This window comes from Rhinolophus sinicus, linkage group LG09 (genome assembly GCF_036562045.2).
Source record: "Rhinolophus sinicus isolate RSC01 linkage group LG09, ASM3656204v1, whole genome shotgun sequence".
Lineage (NCBI taxonomy): Eukaryota > Metazoa > Chordata > Mammalia > Chiroptera > Rhinolophidae > Rhinolophus > Rhinolophus sinicus.
This window is the reverse complement of record NC_133758.1, coordinates 72,657,848-72,680,216: the sequence shown is the minus strand read 5'-3', so window position 1 is coordinate 72,680,216 and position 22,369 is coordinate 72,657,848. Positions and strand designations below refer to the sequence as shown.

The 22,369-nt window shown below is 35.1% G+C and overlaps 1 protein-coding gene across 8 annotated transcripts in view; it reads left to right on the top strand.

Moving 5' to 3' along the window:
- Positions 1–22,369, top strand: part of MAGI2 (membrane associated guanylate kinase, WW and PDZ domain containing 2) — a 1,294,930-nt gene that overhangs the window by 364,908 nt on the left and 907,653 nt on the right. For all 8 annotated transcript variants that reach the window (XM_074340646.1, XM_074340647.1, XM_074340644.1 and 5 more), the window contains one exon: positions 21,951–22,067. In XM_074340646.1, coding sequence (XP_074196747.1) covers positions 21,951–22,067 — 117 coding nt within the window. Of the gene's footprint in view, positions 1–21,950; positions 22,068–22,369 lie in introns of those variants that run through there.

Below are 22,369 nucleotides of genomic sequence, written 5' to 3'. Positions count from 1 at the left end.
AGGAAAACTGTTTTAGCTATTATATTGCTTCCAATATAAAGAGAGAGAGAAGAAGGTGCTTTCCTTGTTTCTGTCATTCTGTCAAGAAATCATGGTTGGCTGGATGTCCAGCTCTGGCCAGATATCAAGAAAAAAGTTTAAATGTAAAATTTTATCTTGGATTATTGAATGTTTAATCTTATCTTGCCATTGACAACCTGCATGAATGAAAGGCAGGCATCTTGTCTAAAAAGTGAGCAAGATGTAAGATTAACAAAGTAATTTTTATATCTGACTTTTTGAAACTGCTCAATTTGTTAAAACTGAATTTTCAGAATTGGGGTTTTTATGGGGTTCACCAATGTTAAAATTTATCACTGGCACTCATTTCATTTATCCTCTGATTTGTACATCATTCTTTCACTGTCAGTTCATCCTCTTTATCCACCCATTACTTTATTCTTCCCTTCATTTCCTGGGGTTAGGTTTTGTTTTGTACATTGGGAATGCCCAGAGTAAAATCCCTGAAAATACAGATATGTCTTACAAATCTACCATAGAGCTTGTGGTGTTACAGGGATGGGAGCTTGAGATCCTTAAACTAGCTGTAATTGCCTACGCCATGCTTAATGTGCTTTAAGCAAAGAGGAGACAGCCAGAATTACCATCTGTATCCACTGCTACCTTGAATTCTTGGAAGAGCATTCTGCCATCTTCAATTGTATAGAATAGATTAATTTAACAGTGTGTCCTGGACTAGCATCATTAATTGACAATCACATAGGAAATGTGTCCACTGCCCGACACATACGATGTGGGGAGGAATGCTGCAATGAAAACAATGAATCAAACATAGCTTGATACCAACTGTCTGAAACTCCTCAAGTCAATTTCCCTATTAGAGTACTGGCTCCCTCAGATAGGGATAAAGATACACACTTTGCTTTGTTTCCCATTTAATGTTTTTGAAATGAAATGAGATAGTACATATAAAAGTTCTTTGTAAACTATGAAGGTTTATATATATACAAGGTTTTATTTAATGTAGTTCACCCTAACTTATTAGTTTGTCAAATCGTACAATGTGGCCTTTTGTGGTTGAGAAAGTATGAATCAGTTATGAGCTGGCTATTCTTGTTCTGATTCCCAGTTTTTCCTGTGAGAATTTTGCACATACCTATGTTATAAAATGTCATAGACGCTCACCATATATATTTCTATTGAAATTATTCCATTTACTGGCTGAACACCAAAAATCATTTAACAAAGTTTTTAGTTCAAATATTTTCTTAGAGCCAAAATTAAAGAAACATATTTTCTCATATAATTTACAGAATTATGAATTGGGTTTTTAGCACATTCTTTTTCACATATACTTATGTTTAGAAAAATAGCTCACCAAATCTAGATTGAATCAGAAATTCTATGTTATTTAGAGGGAAAGTTCTTCTTAATTAAAAAAAATGATTTTATTAATTAGAATAATGAAAAACCTAAGTTCATGAGCAGATATAGATGCTATTGTATGTATTTTTAATCTTAATCACATTTGAGCCAAATTCCTGTGCACCTTATGATGTTGGTTAAAATAATTCTCTTTTGAAGTTTATATAATTATACCTTCACCTATTTTTAGAAAGATTATGTAAAAGGGGATTCATGCTTTTTTTATATCCTAATTTATTAACATGATAATGTTGTCATGTTAAGAATGTTTATGTGACGCAAGGCAGCTGTGTTATTAATATCAGGTAGATAAAACCCTAATTTTTCAAATACTACATCATGTGGAACATATAGTATGAGTCATATTGGAGTGTTAACGGATTTTCACTGCTTTTCATTCTAAATGTCTCATAAAGTAAAACTCAGTTTATAGTAGAACAAACAATAATTCACCTTAAATTGCAGAACAACATCACCTTTTTCCTTGTTTTTTTTTTTTTTAAGAATATAGTAATTCAAGAATAGTCATAGGTTTGGAAAGTAGATATTCCCAAGCAAATACATTATGAAAAGGATTGCATGCTTTTCAATGTATTATGTATTGAGAAACATCTGTAGAGGTGATTATTTCCCTTTTAATAAGCCTAGTAGGGGAAATTGCAGAACTTTAAATATCTAAGTCGTAATCATTAAGGTTTACATTTAGGATATCAGTCAAATTGCCATTCTGCTCTAGACAGTTACTGAGAGCCCTAATTTCTTATTAGTCATGCATCTTTCTTGAAGTTAATACAAGATTAGATAGCAGTTAAATCTGGGAAAGCTGCCAGTTATTATTGCCATATTATTATCCTTTGTATTTGAAAGTACTGCTGAAGCAGACTTCTACCATGACCAGGGCCGAGGGTGAGTGGCTTTTTATTATGTGTTTATGGTCAGTATTGAATTAGTCACATTTGCCTGCTGCCATTTTGGTTACGCTCTGGCTAATTGACAAGTGTGGCAGCTAGGAGTGAAGATATAGTTATAACTCCCTGGAGAAAGTTCCCTGTGTGTGTGTTTTATAACTTCAGTTATAGTTCTGCTCTTCCGCAAAGATTGTGCATAATTATATTGGCCTTCATGATAATGAAGTCTATACCTCTGAGCTTTTGAAAAAAACAATAGGAAATACAAATTACATGAGTTTCAAAATAAGACTTGTGGGGAAAAGGCTGATTGAACTGGGAAAGGAAGTAGCAAAATGACCTGACCCAATTTTTCATTTTAGCAACTGGGAAATTCTTTTGTAAATATTGGAGTTTGTATAGAGGACGATATAGGCTGTACATCTCCGCAGCCACAATCTGGATACCAGGTTATTACATTGAAATGTAATTTGAAAGGTCATTTCATTACACTTGAAAGGTCAAACTCAAGCAAACATATCAACATTTATTATCAAGCAGGAGAAAAAGAAAGAAACAGGACAGTTGTACAACTTTCTCAGCCTTTGGGCACTGTAACAGCTTCATGCATAGAAGATGCACACCTTGGAGCATTCAGTAGTATGATGGCAAGACCAGTAATCTCTATTCAGGGTGGGCTCATGGACATAAGACTAGCAAGGAACTAGGATAGTGTGCCTCAGTGTAGCATTACTTTTTTTTTTTTTTTTTTTTTTTTTTGCAGACCATTACTTTTCTAAAATATATTTAAAATGTACCACTAGACATTTTTTTAATAATACAAGTCCCTGGTGGGTTTCGTTGGGGTGCCTTTTTGTTGTTAGATTTAAAACTCAAAAACAAAAAATTATTATGAAAAATTACTATAAATACTTCTTACTCTCAATTTCTGAACACTATCAAGCAGTTCACCCGCCATCACTGGATTAAACATTATGTAGAACTCATCTAGAAGATCCAGAGCCCTGTACCAGGTATATTTAGATTATTAGGCTAAATTATTATGCTCTGTTCACATGATAACAATGAAGCCACTACAGTTTTTCTAACCAACTATTATTCTAAACACTATTTTGTCAGTAGAAATTCATTATAACATTCCTTATGCTAATGTCGATTTTAAAACAATATTTGAAATCCCTAAGTAATCTCCTCTGTAGTGTTGAGTCTTGATGAAGGTATTTTAATGCTCACTCTCCCTAAGGTATAGGTATAGGTACAGGCATAGGTTAAAGTTTACTTACCCATCTCTCACACACACACACACACACACACACTCTCACACACATGTACACATCCACATGTTTACTCCCAAGTATCTTTAATGAAAATTATAAGACATATTATAAAAAAAAAAAGAGGCACAACCAAAATGGTTATTTGAGTTGGCTTTAAAGAAAGACTTCCATCAGTTAGGTGATCAAATAGTATAAACTCTTTAGAAAACATAAGACTATATGCCTCCTTTGGATTGATACATTTTGAGGCATGTTTGTCCGTAGTACATCACTTTCTGAACACTTCCAGTGTAGATAATACGTGGAAAAGTTCTGTGTCCAGGATTTTTTTCACCAATACTAAAACAAAGACTGGAGAAGAAGCAAAGACGAGTCCTCTAGATGGAATAGATCTAAGAACATCCTTCAGTCAGATCTTCTAAACCAGGACTTGAGGTTCAGAAGTCTCCTGGTTTCTAATATTTTTGATAAAACAATTTTATGAGAATTCATGTATTTATTAATGAATTCCTGTCTCCTATTACAGTTATTTCTCATCACTGGGAAATAATTTGTCACAGTATTTGAAATAACTCCACCCACCTATAGTCTATTCTACCAAAAATTTCTTTAGAACTATGGAAATGTTATAGTGATTCCAGATTTTAGAAGGTTAAAAAGTTACTTTCTTGACTGGCTACATCCAATAATAATGACCGATGAAATTCCGATATCCTTGACCATATGCTTACTACTTTGTAAATATTCTGTTTAGAAACTCTTTCCTTTGACTAATGTTCATTGATGCAGGCTTAATTTGAATAATAGATCCTCTAAAAGTTACACTGGATGGTTTCTACTTCAAAATTTTACATATTTTAAAAATTCAACATTAAGTTAACTTAACAATACTAAGCAAACCTATACTTGATGTTCCACTTTCAGAATGTGTAATATGCCCTGCAGTTTTATGTTGATTGAAACCAAGGGAATGATAGAGACTATTTATTTAGCAAATACACTTTTGAAGCATGAAAAATTACGTACTAAAAATAATTGTATTTGTCATTTACTTTTCCTTATGGTCATCTGCTAAGTCAAAAGTTTTCATTTTTACTTAATATACAAAGGGTGCCAAAAAATGTATACATATGTTAAGAAAGGAAAAAACTGTATTAAAATTGTAATAATATATACCAATAGCAAAAGATGAATACAAGTCATGTGTATACATTTTTTTGGCACCGTGAGTAGATTTAAGCTAAGGGCTAAAATGATGTTCCAGAATTGGTGCTATCATTTTCTAGTACATTCTTGTAACATGATAGCATACTTGCATAATAATTAATGTTCTATACAACTTCATACCTTGTGTGAATATATTGAAGGTAATAAGGATTTTTAATTTTATAGTTGATGATTCTTTTCTATAATGTGATTGCTAAAGATGAAATTTTGGATGACAGATCTAAGTCAATTTTTATATAACATTTACAGCCGGAAATAAAACTCAGTACTCATAAATCATACACTTTAATTTCAAATAAGCTTTTTCTTACAAAAATGTGCTTTGATTATGGGATATTTTTTATTATTAATAGAATAAACAAAATATGCATTTTACATCAGGAAGCCAAATTCAGTAAACCATTTTTTCATACAGACACCTTTAATCAAGACATAAAACTGGACCTCAAGATGCCATCAATTAGCTATTTGGACCAAAATATAGAGTTGCTATAATTTATAAGATTTGCTAATTGCCCTTCATGATCATGGATATTCATCTAGCTCTTTTTAAAATTTATTTATGTACTTTTTCAGTTACAGCTGACGTTCAATATTATTTTATCATCTAGCTCTTAATATAAATAAATCATGGAGCCTTTTAAAATTTTAATGTAGGAAAATTAGGCATTTTTGAGACATAACAGGATCTTATTCTTGTGCTGGGCTGTTACTGGTTTATCATCTCTCCAAAAATGCTGATTATTTGCATCCATTTTAATTGTCAATGAGCAAATACCTATTGTATACCTACTAAATGTCAGACTCTGCTCTGTCATAAAACTTACATTCTAAGGAATACCTTAGATGGTAAATAAACGGGCAAATGTGTAATATAATTTTAGGTACTAGTGACTGGTCTGTAAATAGGTGGAGTAGGAACAGTGAATGATGAGGGGGAGGTTGTGGTAGATGAGTACATTTAGACAGGGTGGGGAGCAATATTTGAGCAGAGATATGAACCAAGTATAGCAGCAAAAAGGAGGTAATTTTAAACATGATGTTTAAGGGCGAGGGATAGAAATGTTGCAGCTCCTTGGTGATTTGTATCATGCTTATAAACAACGTGATTGCTATCTATAACCCTTCGCATGCTGATGAGGTGATAGTTGTTTAGAAATAATGGTAATGATTTATTGAGATTCTGTTTCTGAGAGCTGCTTTGAAGGTAATCAGTGATAAGTTCCATATCAGTATTCCAGGCTTTTGCAATTTCATTATGGACTTGTGACAACAATATTTGCATACAAAATGTCCTTCAGTATTGTATATAAATAATCTAAATCATATAAATTGAAAAGCGTCCTCCTCAAATACATTTTTAGGAACTGCATTCCCAAGGAGAATTCTGGGATTTCTGTTCTAATTTTCTTACTATTGCCTGGTTTTAAGTGGCATATAAGATCAATTGTTTGAAAGGGATGTGCCATGATAATAACACTCTCATTGGCACAGTAGATTTTTTCTTCTGTTACCTTCTTTGTCGTTCATCCATCCAACATGTAATTGATTCCACGAGGTCTGTGGTCTGTCAGGTCGCCACATGCTTAGAAACAAAACAAAATACCTCTCTCTCCCAACAATCCAATCTCTGCCATTGTTGCCATCATTTTTTTCAATCACTCAGCTGGAAATCTTAGTGACATCTTTGATTCTTTCTTGGCCGAATCCAAATGCATTTCAGTCACCAACTCCTGTTCACTCATGTTTTGTTTCTTAAAGAATTGAGGTCAGCATTTTGTATGTGAGGCTGGAGCCTGAACTTGAAACCAGGCTTCAAGTCTAAAAATTTCAAGTCATCAAGTATAATGATAGCTACAAAAATCAATAAGGATTGCTCATTGGAGAGGGTCTTTATTTAAAATTATGTTTTCTGTCAAATATAAAGCCCATATGTAGTAAATCATCCCTAAAAAGCAGCCTTTTTATGAAATATTTCAAATATTTTTATTATTACCTAACAAAATTAATAGTACCATGTAGATAGTATTAAAACAAGATTATTCCCAGATCAATGGATACTTTATTTTTAAATAATGAGAATTTCAAACATACCTCCAGATTTTTCAAGTCAGCAATTAGATATTATCTTTAAAACTATTACTCAGAAAAAAACTAGAAATAATTGTACTATTTTGTGAAAATTATTGTGCAGAACGGAGGTTTAAAAATCATTGTTTTTCTTTTCTTTTAAGAAGGATTTTAAGAAGTATATCGTAAAAACACATGGATGAGTCAATCAGTGCTGCTGCTACCACAAAAAATATTAAGTATTATTGGCCATATACTTCCAAAAACATAAAATAAACAGACTATTTAAAAATATAAGACATAGTTTTCATACTTATTTTCAAGAACAAAATTAAAACTCTTAGATTATAGACGTGATTATTTAGTAAAAGAAAGTAAAAGTTCATTCAAATGAGATTTTTACACTACAGGGTTAATTATATAAAAGCCACTTTCATGACCTAGCAAATAGTTCACAGTATCAGTCCAAAGAAGAAATATGTAGTAGAGGTAGAACCCTCTTTTATAAAGGAAGCATTTCTGAACTGTTATAAAATTCACTTATTATCTATTGTTGCATTAATGGACAAGTATTTAAAATATTTATCATTATTAGGAGAATCATTTAAGTCATCAACCGAGCAGGAGTGTAATTCAATTAATACTTATTGAATCCCAGTCAATTATAAGGCACTATGCTAAGCTTTAAAGAATAAAAATTGTATTAGGCAGGAAAATAAAATTTGTCACAAATGAAGAAAAGCAAAGTTTGTTGCTACTACCTCCTGATTTTCTAGATACAATGGTAATGCTCTATGATAAACGTGAGTCATTGGACAGCATAGAAATATTTTCTATTTCTTGGGCCTACCCACAGGAAGTAGTTAACCTTCAGCTTCCTTCAATACTACTACCACTTTACCACCATCCCAAAACGGGAAATCATGCACAGTATATGTATATATGTATGTGTGTGTTTACATACATCCTCCCCCCTTGTCAGATTCATTCTTCTTATTCTCCTCTCTGCTGTTATCCTTCCCCTAAGAGCAATAAAATTCTTTTCCAATAAAGTTTGTAGCCTCTAAGATTTTTTTCTTGACTGCAAAATATATTCTTAGTAGTCACATGACATTTTCAAAAAAATTTGTTGTTAAAAACAAATAGTAATAGTTCAGTAAAAATGGAAGTTTATTTCAAAGAGATATTTTCAGTAGGCTTTCATTGCAAGCAATTGAAAGGAGAACCAGGGTTTTGTTTTTGTTCTGTTCTGTTTTTTGTTTTGTTTTGTTTAAGATGACAACCTCTAAATACCCTTTTATCAGTTCAAAAATCAGATACAATTTTCTATGTAATCAGGGAACAGAAGGCAATTGAGAATGCTGTTGGTTAATTGTATGTTCTTCTTTCCCATTCCTGGCTAAGTCTTCCCTATATTTCTAGAGGCATTACAGCCCCAGATGTCTAAAGTAGATTTTTAGGAAATTTTAATTGATAGTGTTCAGGTACGTATAATTGAATTTACTAATTTATACACTATGCCTGTCAAGTATATAAATAGCTCCTAAAACTCTAGGAGGGTGTAATTTTATAATTCAGTGAAAGTCCATTATATTACAGCTCACTTTGACAGTCCTTGGCTACCTGTTTGATGCATATACTACCCTTCCAGCCACTTGGGGGAACAACACACTTGCCACTTGGCAACTGACAAAGCTATCTTTTCCAGCTTCCAGTGCTTGGGTTTTTTCCTCTCACTTCCCTGTCCAATGCAATCTCAGACATCATGTGGGTTAAGCCTCTCAAACCCAGTTTTTGCTTCTTATTTCTCTCCTGAGTAAGATCAGGGCCCTGTCTCTCAGTGGTGAGAAAAAAAAACCTAGGAGAACAAGAATGATGAAGAACTCTTCCTGTGTCCTTCCTCCACCATTATTTTCATAGCCTCCAAGGCCATTTTCTTACTTCTGATTGCCCACCCATTCTGCTTTGCTAACACATACACCCATGCGTGCACGCACACAAACACATCCTATTCCTTGAATGATGTATCAACTGAGTTCTGTGAACCTAGATTACTTCTGTTATCTGATGACACCGTCTAGGTTTTGTAAACTTCAATTTTCTACGATAATCCCCTGCTCTTGTCTTTCCTACTGAATCTATACTATATGTCCTCATGTATTGGGCAAGAATGGTGTGAATAAAAGGGCTGAGGGGTACAAATTATTGTACGGAAAGGTATTTAAGACTTTTTGGGTAATTTTGAGTTATAAAATATTTTTATTTATTTTATTTTTTTATTTTAGTTTTTAAGATTTTTATTAAAATATAGCTAACATATGATATTATATTAGTTTCAGGTGTACACCATGGTTATTCAACATTTATATACCTAAAGAAGTGATCACCAGAAGTCTGGCAACCATCTGACACAGTACCACGTTATCACAATATTATAGACTATATTCCCTATGCTGTACATTACATCTCCATGACTTATTTGTTTTATACCTGGAAATTTGAACCTCTTATTCCCCTTCACCTTTTCCATCCTTTTTAATTTTTCAATTAAAGTTGACATTCAATGTATTTTATATTAATTTCAGGGGTACAGCATAGTGGTTAGACATTTGTATAATTTAGGAAATGATCTCCCTGACTAATTTAGTACTCACCTGGCACTATACATAGTTATTACCATATCATTGACTATATTTCCATGCTTTACTGTACATCTCCGTGACTATTTTGTAACTACCTATTTATACTTCTTAATTCCTTCACCTTTTTCACCCAGGCCCTCAACCCCCTCCCATCTATCACCCCGATAAATCTAGCACCCATCTGTACCATACATAGTTACTATAATATTGTTGACTACATTCCTTAGGCTGTAAGCTACATCACCATGACTACTGTGTAACAACCAATTTGTACTTCTTAATCCCTTCCCCCTTTTCACTCACCCCAAACCCCCTCCCAGCTGATAACCATCAAAATGTTCTCTGTATCTATGAGTTTCTTTCTGTTTTGTTTGTTTATTTTGTTCTTTGGATTCAACATATAAGCAAAATCACATTGCATCTGTCCCTCTCTGTCTGACACTCCACTCAGCACAATACCCTCCATGTCCATTCATGCTACCACAGATGGCAAGAACCCATTCTCTTCCATAGCCGAGCAATATTCCGTTGTATATACGTACCACTTCCTCTTTATCCATTCTTCAATCAACAGACACCCAGGCTGCCTCCACATCTTGGCCATTGTAAACAATGCTGCAATGAACATATCAATGCACACATCCCCTCCAAGTAGCATTTGGTTTCCTTCAGATAAATACCCTGTGGGATTACTGGTTCTTTGTTTCTTGTTATAGCCTTTGTTTTAAAGTCCATTTTTCCTGGTATAGGTATTGCTACCTCAGCTTGTTTGTTTGTTTATTTGCTTGTTTTATTTCCATTTTCATAAAATATCTTTTTCCATCCCTTTACTTTCCATCAGTGTGTTTCTTTCTATCTGAAGTGAGTCTCTTGTAGGCAGCATATGTAAAGGTCTTGTTTTCTTATCCATTCAGCCCTCCTATGTCTTTTGATTAGAGCATTTAATCCATTTACATTGAAAGTAATTGTTGATAGATATGTAGCTATTGCCATTTTATTATTCATAATTTTATCTTTTTTTCTTTTTTCTTCTTAAAGAAGTCCCTCTAATATTTTTTGTAATACTGGTTTAGTGATGATGAACTCCTTTATCATTTTCTTGTCTGGGAAGCTCTTTATCTGTCTTTTGATTCTAAATGATAGCTTTGCTGGGTAGAGTAATCTTGGTTGTAGGTCCTTACTTGTCATCACCTTGAATATTTTGTGCCAATCCCTTCTGGGGTGCAAAGTTTCTGTTGAGAAATCAGCTAACAGTCTTATGGAAACTCACTTGTAGGTAACTAATACCTTTTCTCTTGCTGCTTTTAAAATTTTCTCTTTGCCTTTAAACTTTGCCGTTCTAATTATGATGTGTCTTGGTGTGGACCTGTTTGGATTCATCTTGTTTGGGACTCTCTGTAATTCCTGGACTTGTATGTCTATTTCCTTTGCCAGATTAAGAAAGTTTTCAGTCATTATTTCTTCAAATACATTCTCAATCCCTTGCTTTCTTCTCCTTCTGGTACCACTATGATGTGAATGTTGTTATGCTTGATATTGTCCCAGAGTTCGCTGAAACTATTCTCATTTTCTTTTTGGATTACTTTTTCTTTTTACTGTTCCAAAGGGTGTTTTCTGCTACCTTGTGTTCCAAATTGCTAATCGTTCCTCTGCTTCATCTATTCTGCTGGTGATTCCTTCTAGTGAATTCTTCATTTCATTTATTTTATTCTTCACTTATGACCGGTTCTTTTTTATGGTTTCTATGTCCTCTTTAATGCTTGCTGTCTCTTTGCTGAAGTTCTCCCTGAGGTCACTGAGCATCCTTACAACCATTGTTTTGAATTCTGTATCTGGTAGATTGCATGCCTCCATTTTGTTTAGCTCTTTTTCTGGAAATTTCTCCTTTTTTTCATTTGGAATAGATTTCTTTGTTTCCTCAGTTTGGCTGCCTCTCTGTTTGTTTCTGTGTATTAGATAGGTCTGCTACATCCCCCAAGCTTGGCCTTATGTTGTAGGGGCCCAGTGGCACAGTCTCCCTGGTCACCTGCTTTGGGTGCTCCAGGAAGGTCCCTTGTGTGGGTTGTGGGTCCCCTCCTGTTATAGTTGAGCCTTGGTTGCTATTGGCATGTCAGTGGATGGGATTGATCCCCAGGCTGATTGGCTGTGGGGTTTGGCCATATCCACAGCTTACAGGCTGCTGTGCATGTGGCTTACCCCACTAAGTGGGATTCTCCCCAGTGGGCTCTAGTGCCTTTTGAGACCACCCTTTTGGTGTGCCGATTGTGGGGCTAATTGGGCAGTGCTCTGCTGTGGTCTGAAGCCAACCTCCAAGTATTTTGGTTCTGGGTCCTCTTGCGAAGGTTTCTCGTGCAGGTCCAGGTCACCCACTGCCTATGAGTAGCTAGGAACTACCTAGTATGAGCTACAAAGTGATCCGAGGTTGTTTGCTGTCTGTGCTAACCCTGGAGATATATGGGAGAGGTCACGCTGTGAACTGAGATGGCTGCCACTAGTACCAGCCTGGAGTATCTCCACAAAATGACAAGACACCCCAAGGCCTGCTGCCACCTGCTGGCTTCCTTAAGGTTCAGCTGCTGATAAAGCCTTGTGTGGTATGCAAGTTGGGTAAGGAAATATCTCAGGTAGTCACTAACATGGGAAGAGTTGTGGTTACCAGGGTAATGTAAATGCTGGTTTGGTGCCAGTGCTGAGCCTGAAGTTATTCAGCAAAAGTTTCAGATCACATCGAGGCCATTCACCACCCACCTGGGCTCTGTAGGACTCTAATAGCTTTCCAAGACAGAGTGCAATAAGGGAGGGGCTGGTTGGTCTTGGAGAAAGTGACTCTGGCATGGGAGGATTTGTGTCAGGTGGATTTTCAGTGAGTCAGCAGGGTATAGTAGCGGAGCTCACCAAGCCAATCAGATTCAGATTTGGCCTGTGTGGGTGGGCTCAACACAGGAGAAAAATGGTGCCCACCTGCTGGCTGCACAGGAGGAGGACTTCCCACAGGAAAATGGCAATGGTCCTCCACCCCCCTCTACCCAAAGCAACACAACTCAGTCTGCTCCCCATATGTCTCCTACACCCCCTGAGTTACTGTCTTTTTTCTGGAGCCCAAGGTAAGTACCTGCAAGTGAGAGAGTCTGTATGTGGGCTCTTTTAGAGGATGCCTGGGTTTCCCACCTCCTTCTGTCTCATGAGGATGGTCAGAACCCCCACTCTTTTTCACAGCCAGTTGTGGGGGCTCCTCTACCTGTCAGGAGTACGTTGGGCCTGGGAGGCCAGTGTGGGGCTGGGGTTTCTTGCTCCTCTGAGGGGAGCCTCCATGGCCAAGCTATCCCTTTTGGTTCTCAACGGCCATATGGAGTTTTGGGGTTAGCCAGTTCTGCATCTCTGCCCCTCCCACCATGCTCGGTGTGGCTTCTTCTTTATATCTTTAGTTTTAAAACTTCTGTTCAGCCAGACTTCAGATGGTTCTCCAGGTTGATTGTTCTATAATTTAGTTGTAATTTTAATTTGTTCATGCAAGGAAGCAGGCACAGTGCTTATCTACTTCACCATCTTGGGTCTCCCAGTAATAAAGTATTTTTATTAATGCCAAGGAAATCGGAAAGTAATTTTGTGTTTGTTTCTAAAATAGGAAAGGGAAAGATTATAGTCCATTGTTAGAGTGAAATCAGACCAAATGGATAAGGGCAGTACAAACTGAGGCAGCCAAGACCTCCACATTAACTAAGGGATGAGCGCCTCCAAAGAAAAAGAGTTTTGTCTGAGTAGGATTGAAATAGACATTAGTACCTTAGCAGGATGTTCATTCCACCAGGACCCTTTATATAACCCTCTATGCAAATTATAGACTTTTAAATTGTACATAGAATTTATCCTCCTAGCCGGCTACCCACTCCTAACCCATCCTTCCCCTGAGCAATCTTTTACACTATCGGCAAGAATCCCCACCAGGGTCTTGGAGCTAACAACGTTCTTTGTGAAAAAAGGGGTTTTGAATTTTTAGAACCTATCAGCCTGACTTGGAACTTTAGCCACATCCTGCTGCTCCAACCGTCTAGAAAGCATTGTTTGTTATACACGGCATTGTATAACAACAATGTATTTCCTGCATACCATGAATAATGTGCTTCAGCTGCCTAATTAATTTTTTAAAAATGTATAGATGGACCAAAGACATAATTATAATATACAATATTATTTCTATGGGAAACATTATTCTGCATTCCAGATAAACTTGTGTAAACATGTGTCTAAAATTGTTAGTAATTTCATTGATACTGATTAATCATGACACAGCCTATAGAAGATATATTAGCTTCTTCTTTGGAACCAAATTTGTGAGGAAATTTCTGTGTATTATTGTAAAATGGGCTCACAAATAAAGCCGTGTTATGCTTTGTTTTGGGACCATTTATTATACCAGGTCATCTGGTAGTTTTAAAGTTGTCGCAGGTTAGCAAACAATAAAATGAGAGGACTGACTTTGTTTTATAGTTCTCAAAAAACATGAAATAATGTCAAGTGTTTAAAGATCTAATTCTGCTAACCCCCAACAATTTAACTCATAAGTATCACCTCTTAAAAAATATAAGTTTTTTGTTGACTTGGGCATAATAGCTTACAAATATAAAATGAAATAATCTTGAATATTAACTGTTTAAATATCACTCACATGTTCACTTTTAGTTTTATAAATAAATGTGTTTCAGGCATACCCAGTATAAACAGTTTATTTTATGCTTTGATAAATTAGTGCAGGTAAATTCTTAAATTGAATTTTCCAACAATTGTGATGATTTTGTCACTGCACTTTTTAAAATTTAAGCTTAAACTTTGAAATAAAATGTAAAAAGCAGAAACTAATTCCCTTAGTGAAAACATTTTGCCTGCTGAATTATGTAGATAATTTGGACAATAGGTTCTTTCTTTGACCTTAGTAATTTTATGTAGAACCTTAATGCTTTGAGATTTATTAACCATCAATGATGTTAAATCCATTCATAACTATCCTAATAGATTATTTTTTAAACTTATAGTAGTATAATCTCAGTTTTTAAAAAATGGATTGAATTTGGGTCAGATTCCATTTCAGCTATATATATTTTTTCCTTTGTTATGCTGAATTTGTTGTGACATACTGCTTTTTATAAAGATCATCTACTGCTTAAGAATTAGGTGAGTCAAAGAAATTAACAGAAGATACCCTATTCCTACACTGAATTAGCCATTTTGAGACGTAGAAAATTTAGTTATACTTGAGATTATTTTCAACTATATGCCCATCATTTAAATTTCTTTATTGTAAAATTTTGGGTAATGAATGTACATCGCCTAGCACAATTCCAGGCATATAGCAAGTATTCATTTTCCCTTCTCCATGGGCGCCTATAATCATAACTATAAGAATAACTTTCACATTTACTTTGAGACCAAGGCTAACAATGAAAAATGAAATTCAATAATAATATCCCATCTGTGCAATAGTAGGGGGAAGGAAATGATAAAAAGCCATTTTCAATAGAGCTAGAGATTATTATAAACCACTTACATTTATCTCTGTCATTTTCTCTGAAATACCAATTATTCTCTCTAGTTTTGAATCTTCTAATGATCTGCAACGATTTAATATATTTTTGTTGTCTCTTTTATTATTGTACTTATGATATGAAATATGGTGCTACTAAATTCTTGAAGAAAAACAATGCACAAAAATATTAAACCATGTTGAAAAGGATTGACTATACTCTGTAACATTATGAGTAAAATATGGAAGTGATACAAATTTTTATATATCTAACTGTTTCCAGCTATGGAAAAGCAATTAACAAAGACATTTGTAGTGAGTTACCACGGGGCCTATATGTGTGCTCCTATTTAAAATTATTATTATTAAAATTATTTGGAAGAAGCACAATTTCACTGACTCATAATTTATAGAACATCTAGTATAGATTCAACGCATCAGTGATTTGGTGCAGTACTCTAGCCACCTGAAGATGGACAGTTTTCCAGATTATCAGAAACCAAAAATACAATTTTCCACCTAAAAAAGGGATGGAGACTGCGCCGGCAGACTGGATTAGATATGTCTGTCACCTATTTTGTGATTGTGGATTGTAACAGAATCAATCAACTTCTCTGTGATTTATTTCTCCATTTTTGAGGTGAGCCAAGCAGAAACTATTTTTGCAAAAGAAACATGGCAACAAGTCTCATAGTGCTTTTCTACTGTCTATTCCTCTATTTCCCCATCATCAAATAAACTAACATAAAATAAATTCTCAATTACCCGTGAGCATATCTTAAGGCATATGGATAGAACTTTCTCTTCTTCCAATTCATATATTTTGCTTGGTTATTTTACTACTTATTTGGCAAAGACAATGTATGAAATTATTTTTTAATTGATGATTTTAGCTTCATAGACAATTCAGAAAATAAAAAGCAATATCAAAGGGAGATTATCCATGGTTTTATTTCTCATATGGTATAAGTAATTTGTGGTCTGTAATTATAACTAGTACAATAATTCAGTTGTCTGATTACCAAAAAAGAAAAAAGAAAAATCCCCAAACTCTAAGATGTACTTAGTAAGGACTTTATATGGAAGCAAGGAGTTTAGTAGGTATACACCTACTGTTATGAACTGTTTGTGGCTCCTCCAAAAGTTTCGTGTTGAAATCCTAATGCCCGATATGATGGTATTTGGAGGTGAGTCCTTGGGAAGTAGTTAGGTCATGAGGGTGGAAATCTCATAAATGGGATAAGTACCCGTATAAACGAAAACACCAGAGAGATGACTTCTCTCTCAGCCACGTGCAGATACAAGGAGAAGTTGGCCACCTGTATACCAGGAGTAGTGCCTCACCAAACACCTGAACTACCAGCTCCTTGATCTTATATTTCTCAGCATCAAGAACTGTGAGAAATAAATATCTGTTATTTAAGCCACACTCTAATGGCTTTCTTTGAATTGTCTCAGTAAGGGCAGGGCAGATGGACTAAAAGTCTAACCACATTTATGCAAAATACAGCCACTCAAAAAAGGAACTCAGAGTGCTGTTACCAAAAGAAGGTAGTGGGAGATAAAGCAGAGATGGGTACAAAAAAGAATAAACAAACAAATTAAAATCAAATGCCCACTTCAGCATCTTGTGGAGTAGAAATGGGGGCGGGGGAGCGAACTGAGATAAAGAGAAGCAGAAATAAATGAGCTCAATAGAATGTTAAAGTAGCCAGATTTGGCAGAAACACTGGAGGAATAAATGACATCAGAATGAACCAGACTTTAGCTCGCTGATCATCTCACCTTCCTCTTTCTATGCTTCCTACCATCCCAATGAGTGAACCGCTCTCCCCAGTTTGCATTAAATTTATAAGGTGCATGTCAATTTCAGAAGTAGTGGAAAGGGAAGTTTGAACTAGTGTTCAGGCCCATGAATTAGGGATGGGACTACTCTTGCCAGCTACTAGCAATCAGACACTTGGCATAAACATTACGAGCCTGACATGTTTCTCCCTCAGTCTTAGGAAGAGTGGTTAGCTTTAGCTACAAGGCTAAGGCTAACAATTTTCCTTAAGGAATATGCCAGAAGGATTCTGTCCATCTGAGCCAAGCAGCGTCTTCTTCCTTTGCTTTCTCAGCCTGGGCATTGAAGTAGTGGAGGGAACAAAGCAGTTCTACAGGAGGCATTTCTGAAAACTGGAAACTATAGAGATATACACCATCTTCAAGGGGTAACGTTTAGAATTTTCTTCCCAAGTAATCCATGGAGTTGCTCCCTGTCTCACACTCCCCATCTTTGCTCTGAACCCAATGCCAAATAATGTGTGTGAGCTTCACTTTCCTCATTTGCAATATGAAGTGTTTGAATTACGTTCTCTCCTAAGGGTTCTTTTTAACTTACATTTGGATGTCAGGTTGAAAAGCTTGTTTGGAGTCATGTTGAGAAAGGACTTGACTGTTTTGTACTAAGAAGTTTGGTCTTCAGACTGTAGATGTTCTTTAGAAGCAGAATCATAGGGTTCCAATCCTTCCTAGATTTCTCTGACAAATGTGTGATTTGAAATGATATTACATCTTTCAATGTGTTGTTTCTTTTTGTAAAATAAAGGAAATAATTCTTTCACAGTTAAATGAAATATCTCAATAACTATTAAAATATAATAGTAAGTGAATGCTGCTGATTTTTTTTTTGAAGAGTACGACAGCTAAGAGACAGTGAACTTGACAGTGCTATGCTTAATGTAAGTATTGATGTAGGTATCTTATAAGCTACCAGATCCAGGTATCAGTAACAAATGACAAAGCAGAAACTATAGACAAACAATAGCAATAAAACCAAAAATTATAACTGTGCAAATAAAGTAGCAGATTCTTTATTTACTTCAATAATAGATAATACTTACTGAAAACTAAGTCATTTTTTATTTGTTTGTTTGTTTTTAGCTTCCTTTAAAATATTAACTTACATACCTGAAGTTAGGTAGTCTTGAGACCTGGACTCTATTTTTAAGCACAGTCATTGCCCACTGTCTGTTGCTTAATTTTTCCCTGAAAGAAATCTATAATTAAGGAAAAACATTCCTTTAAACGTGTGTGTACATATACATGTAAAGCATTTCTATACACATATATATCAATTGGGATCATATACAGTTGCAAATGACAGAAAACGCATAATAGTTTTAGAATATGAGTACACACTTTTTCTCATATAGCAAGAAAGCCTAAGGTAAGTACCTAGTTGCTTATATTATTTGGGCTGCTCAATGAAGCCATAGAGAATCCAAGCTATTTCTGAATTCAACTCCAGTATCCTCAGTATGTTGGATTTTTCCCTTGGGTGAGTCGTCTGTCTCATGGTCAGAATATGGCTACTACAACTCAGATATCAAGTCTAGTTCAATGAATAAAGAAATCACCTCCTTCTCTGTTAGGTCTTGATGGCCAGAACATAGCTACAAAAAGCTGTCAGGGCAGCTAGGAAAGTGGGGAACAAGGTTGTATGATCTCCGTGATCTGTCATGGAGCTGAGCATGTTTGGACATGAAATTAAATCAGGATTCTTAATTTAAAAAGAATAGAGGAAAGAATATTGGGTAGGCAGCCAGCAGAATTGTCCATAATCAAGATAGTGGTAAATAAAATTGCATTACTTGAAGGATACTATAATAAATTGTGAAGGATGATAAAGTATTTGTGAAACAAGAGGTGGAAAAATTCCTTTCAAAAAAATACATCATTTGGGCCGACCTGATGGCTCAGGTGGATAGAGCTCCATGCTCCTAACTCCAAAGGCTGCCGGTTCGATTCCCACATGGGCCAGTGGGCTCTCAACCACAAGATTGCCAGTTCAATTCCTTGAGTCCCACAAGGGATGGTGAGCTCCACCCCCTGCGACTAAGATTGAACACAGCACGTTGAGCTGAGCTGCCTCCCAGATGGCTCAGTTGGTTGGAGCGCGTCCTCTCAACCACAAGGTTGCCATTTCGACTCCCGCAAGGGATGGTGGGCTGCGCCCCCTGCAACTAGCAACAGCAACTGGACCTGGAGCTGAGCTGCGCCCTCCACAACTAAGATTGAAAGGACAACTTGAAGCTGAATGGCACCCTCCGCAACTAAGATTGAAAGGACAACAACTTGACTTCGAAAAAAGTCGTGGAAGTACACACTGTTCCCCAATAAAGTCCTGTTCCCCTTCCCCAATAAAATCTTTTTTAAAAAATACATCATTTGTGATCATTCATTTTAATTAATAAAAAATTTTATATCAGTTTTCAGAAGCTTCAGCAGGCCCTGCCATGGAAAAAAAGAGATATTGATATAGTGATATCGATAGATTAGATCAAAAGATATGTTAAAGTCATTGAATGAATAGACAGGCTTTTTTTGTTGTTTTCTTATGTAGATAAACTTTTGAGAGGGCTAATGTAGTATATTTGTAGTGGCAGAGATGGTTTAAACTGATAACATTTTCAGGAACAACGATCATCCTTACATGTGAGCTTATCCATGTTACATTAGGTGAGTGATTCTAGATTACTTTAGTGGACAGAATACACCTGTTGTTCTATAGATAGCATATTCCCCAGGCTGCCAAAAAGCATCTCACCACTTGGCACATCCCACATATTAGACAGAAAGAAAAAGGAAAAGAAAGACGGAGTGCAGTTGTTGAAGGACCTGTAAACTTAGAATTCGGCAGAAACAACAGCTGAGAATAGTCAGGCATGATGCTTGCTCTGTAGCTGCAGTGAATTATTATAACAGCAAGGATAGGCACGTTCTGCTGACTGGAAAAGACCAAGGGAGAAAAACAGAATTTCAGGATTTCTAATTATAAACTACTTCCGTGTGATGTCAACAAGTCCAACATATGGAAATGCAGGGCATTTGGAGGTATAAATAAAGAGTAATTGTTGATGTGTGTGATAGCAGTTTCAAGTGACTTTCATTTCTGCTTTGCTTCTTTGACTGAGAAAATGGTTTTGAATTTGGAAAATATATGTGCAAGCACTCTGGGTGTAATATTTATGTGCACCCAATAAGCAATATGTTTTGTTTTGATACCATTTTTTTCCACATATTATATTATATTATGGAGAAGTACATTGAGACTATTTATTGAAATATATAAGAAACCATGTGATTTCACTGATATGTGGTATATAAACCAAAAACAACAACAGAACAAGACAAACAAATGAGAAACAGAAACTCATAGACACGGACAATAGTTTAGTGGTTGCCAGAGGGTAAGGGGGGGGTGGGGGGGGAGGTGAGGGTAAGGGGGATCGAATATATGGTGATGGAAGAACTGACTCTGGGTGATGAACACACAATGGGATTTATAGATGATGTAATACAGAATTGTACACCTGAAATCTATGTAATTTTACTAACAATTGTCACCCCAATAAATTTAATTTAAAAAAAAAATAAAAAAAAGAAATATATAAGAAACATTGTTTGGAGAGGGAGACTTTTGGTAGTCAATGCATTTAAAAATACTATTTCTTATGGCATCTTACTGAGGCTGTGCCAGCAGATTAGGCGACAACTGAAACAATGGATTTGGAAACTTCAGAAATATTGCAATATACCAGGAGTGCCAAAAAATATATACACCTGCCTTGTATTCATCTTCTGTTATTGGTATATATTGAATATTACAATTCTAATACATTTTTTTCTTTTCTTAAAATGTGTATACATTTTTTGGCACCCTCAGTATAGTTTGCAAATATATTAACTACTGTTTGAGTACAAGGTGTTTGTGTCACACATGTGCACACCCACATAATGCTATTTTATGGGCTCATGGTCGTGCAAATAGACTGATGAATTGCAATTTTGAGATTCAAAAGGGTTTCAACAGAATATGATTTTTGTGACTATTACAAATTTTCTATTTCTTCTATCATTAATTTTTTTGTCTTGGCTCAACTACCCTAATGTGTTTGAAATGGTAAGGTCTTTAGGAATAGGAATTTTTACTTATATTTTTGTAAGTATTTTGAGATATAATTTATTCTTTCAATTATAAGAATAATAAGAGCCTTAGATAAATCTTCATAATTTAATATAATTCTTTAAATATGAAATTAGCCTTTGATATATCCACAATATTGGTTTTCTTACCTATAGACCAGCTTGTTTTTCATTAGATTGTAATGGCAATTAAACTCAAAATTATTTCTATCATAATAATATAATTATTATTATTATAGTGATAAAAATACTTAAATTATTTAAAATCTTGTATCGAGTTAAAAACATCTCCACATATTTTATAAGACAGAAATTACTTTGATTTTATAAAGGGAGTAAAGTAGTAATATTTGTGTAGTTATTTTTCTTTAATGTTTCATATCATTCTACTTATCTCAATCCATAGTTACTTTAAATAACAAAAATCTTTTCAAACCTTGAAGACATACTAAGTGAAATAAGCCATTCACAAAAGGGAAAATATTATATGACTCTACTTATAAAAGATACATGGAGTAGTCAAATTCATAGAGACAGAAAGTAGACTGTTGCTTGACAAAGGTTGGGGGAAAGGGAGAATGCAAAATGGGGGGACGGAGGGAGGGATTTTTACCTATTCAATGAGAGCTATTTCAGTATCAGTTCAGGAGTAATATGTAGCTTTGCCTTCATTCTAAATGAAAAATAAATGAACAAATTCATGTAAAACACTGAACACAGAACTGGTGGACAATTATCTCAGTAAATGTTATCCTTTATTATTATGGCAGTAAACGTTTCAGAAGGTCAAAAGAGCAATGTGAAATAATGCATCTTTTAAATGGGTTCATGATTATACATATGACAGAAGCAAATTATATACATACTTAAAGTATTTTCCAGCATTTTTTATTAAGAAACTCTATTCTTCTAGGAGGAATTGTTGATAAGGATCTTCGTCACTACCTCAACTTACGATTTCAGAAGGGTTCTGTGGACCACGAACTTCAGCAAATCATTCGTGACAACCTCTACCTCCGCACCGTGCCGTGTGAGTACAACAGGCTGTTAGCTTCTTTCTATGTTAACAGATAAATGTTCAGCAATATATCCATTGTTGAAAAGAAAAGTTAAATCACACTGGCTATTTATGGTGGGCTTTTAGAACAGAAAACTGGTTTGAAATATGGACATTTGAAATGCAAAAGCTTATGACTGCAGTTGTGGGGTTTATAATGAAATTGTAGTCAGAAAAGACTTGGGATTTTCAAGCCATAAAACCCAACTTACTTCTCCAGTAAAGACTGAGAAATATGAATTCTTGTCCAGGATGTTGGTGATTCAGAATGAATC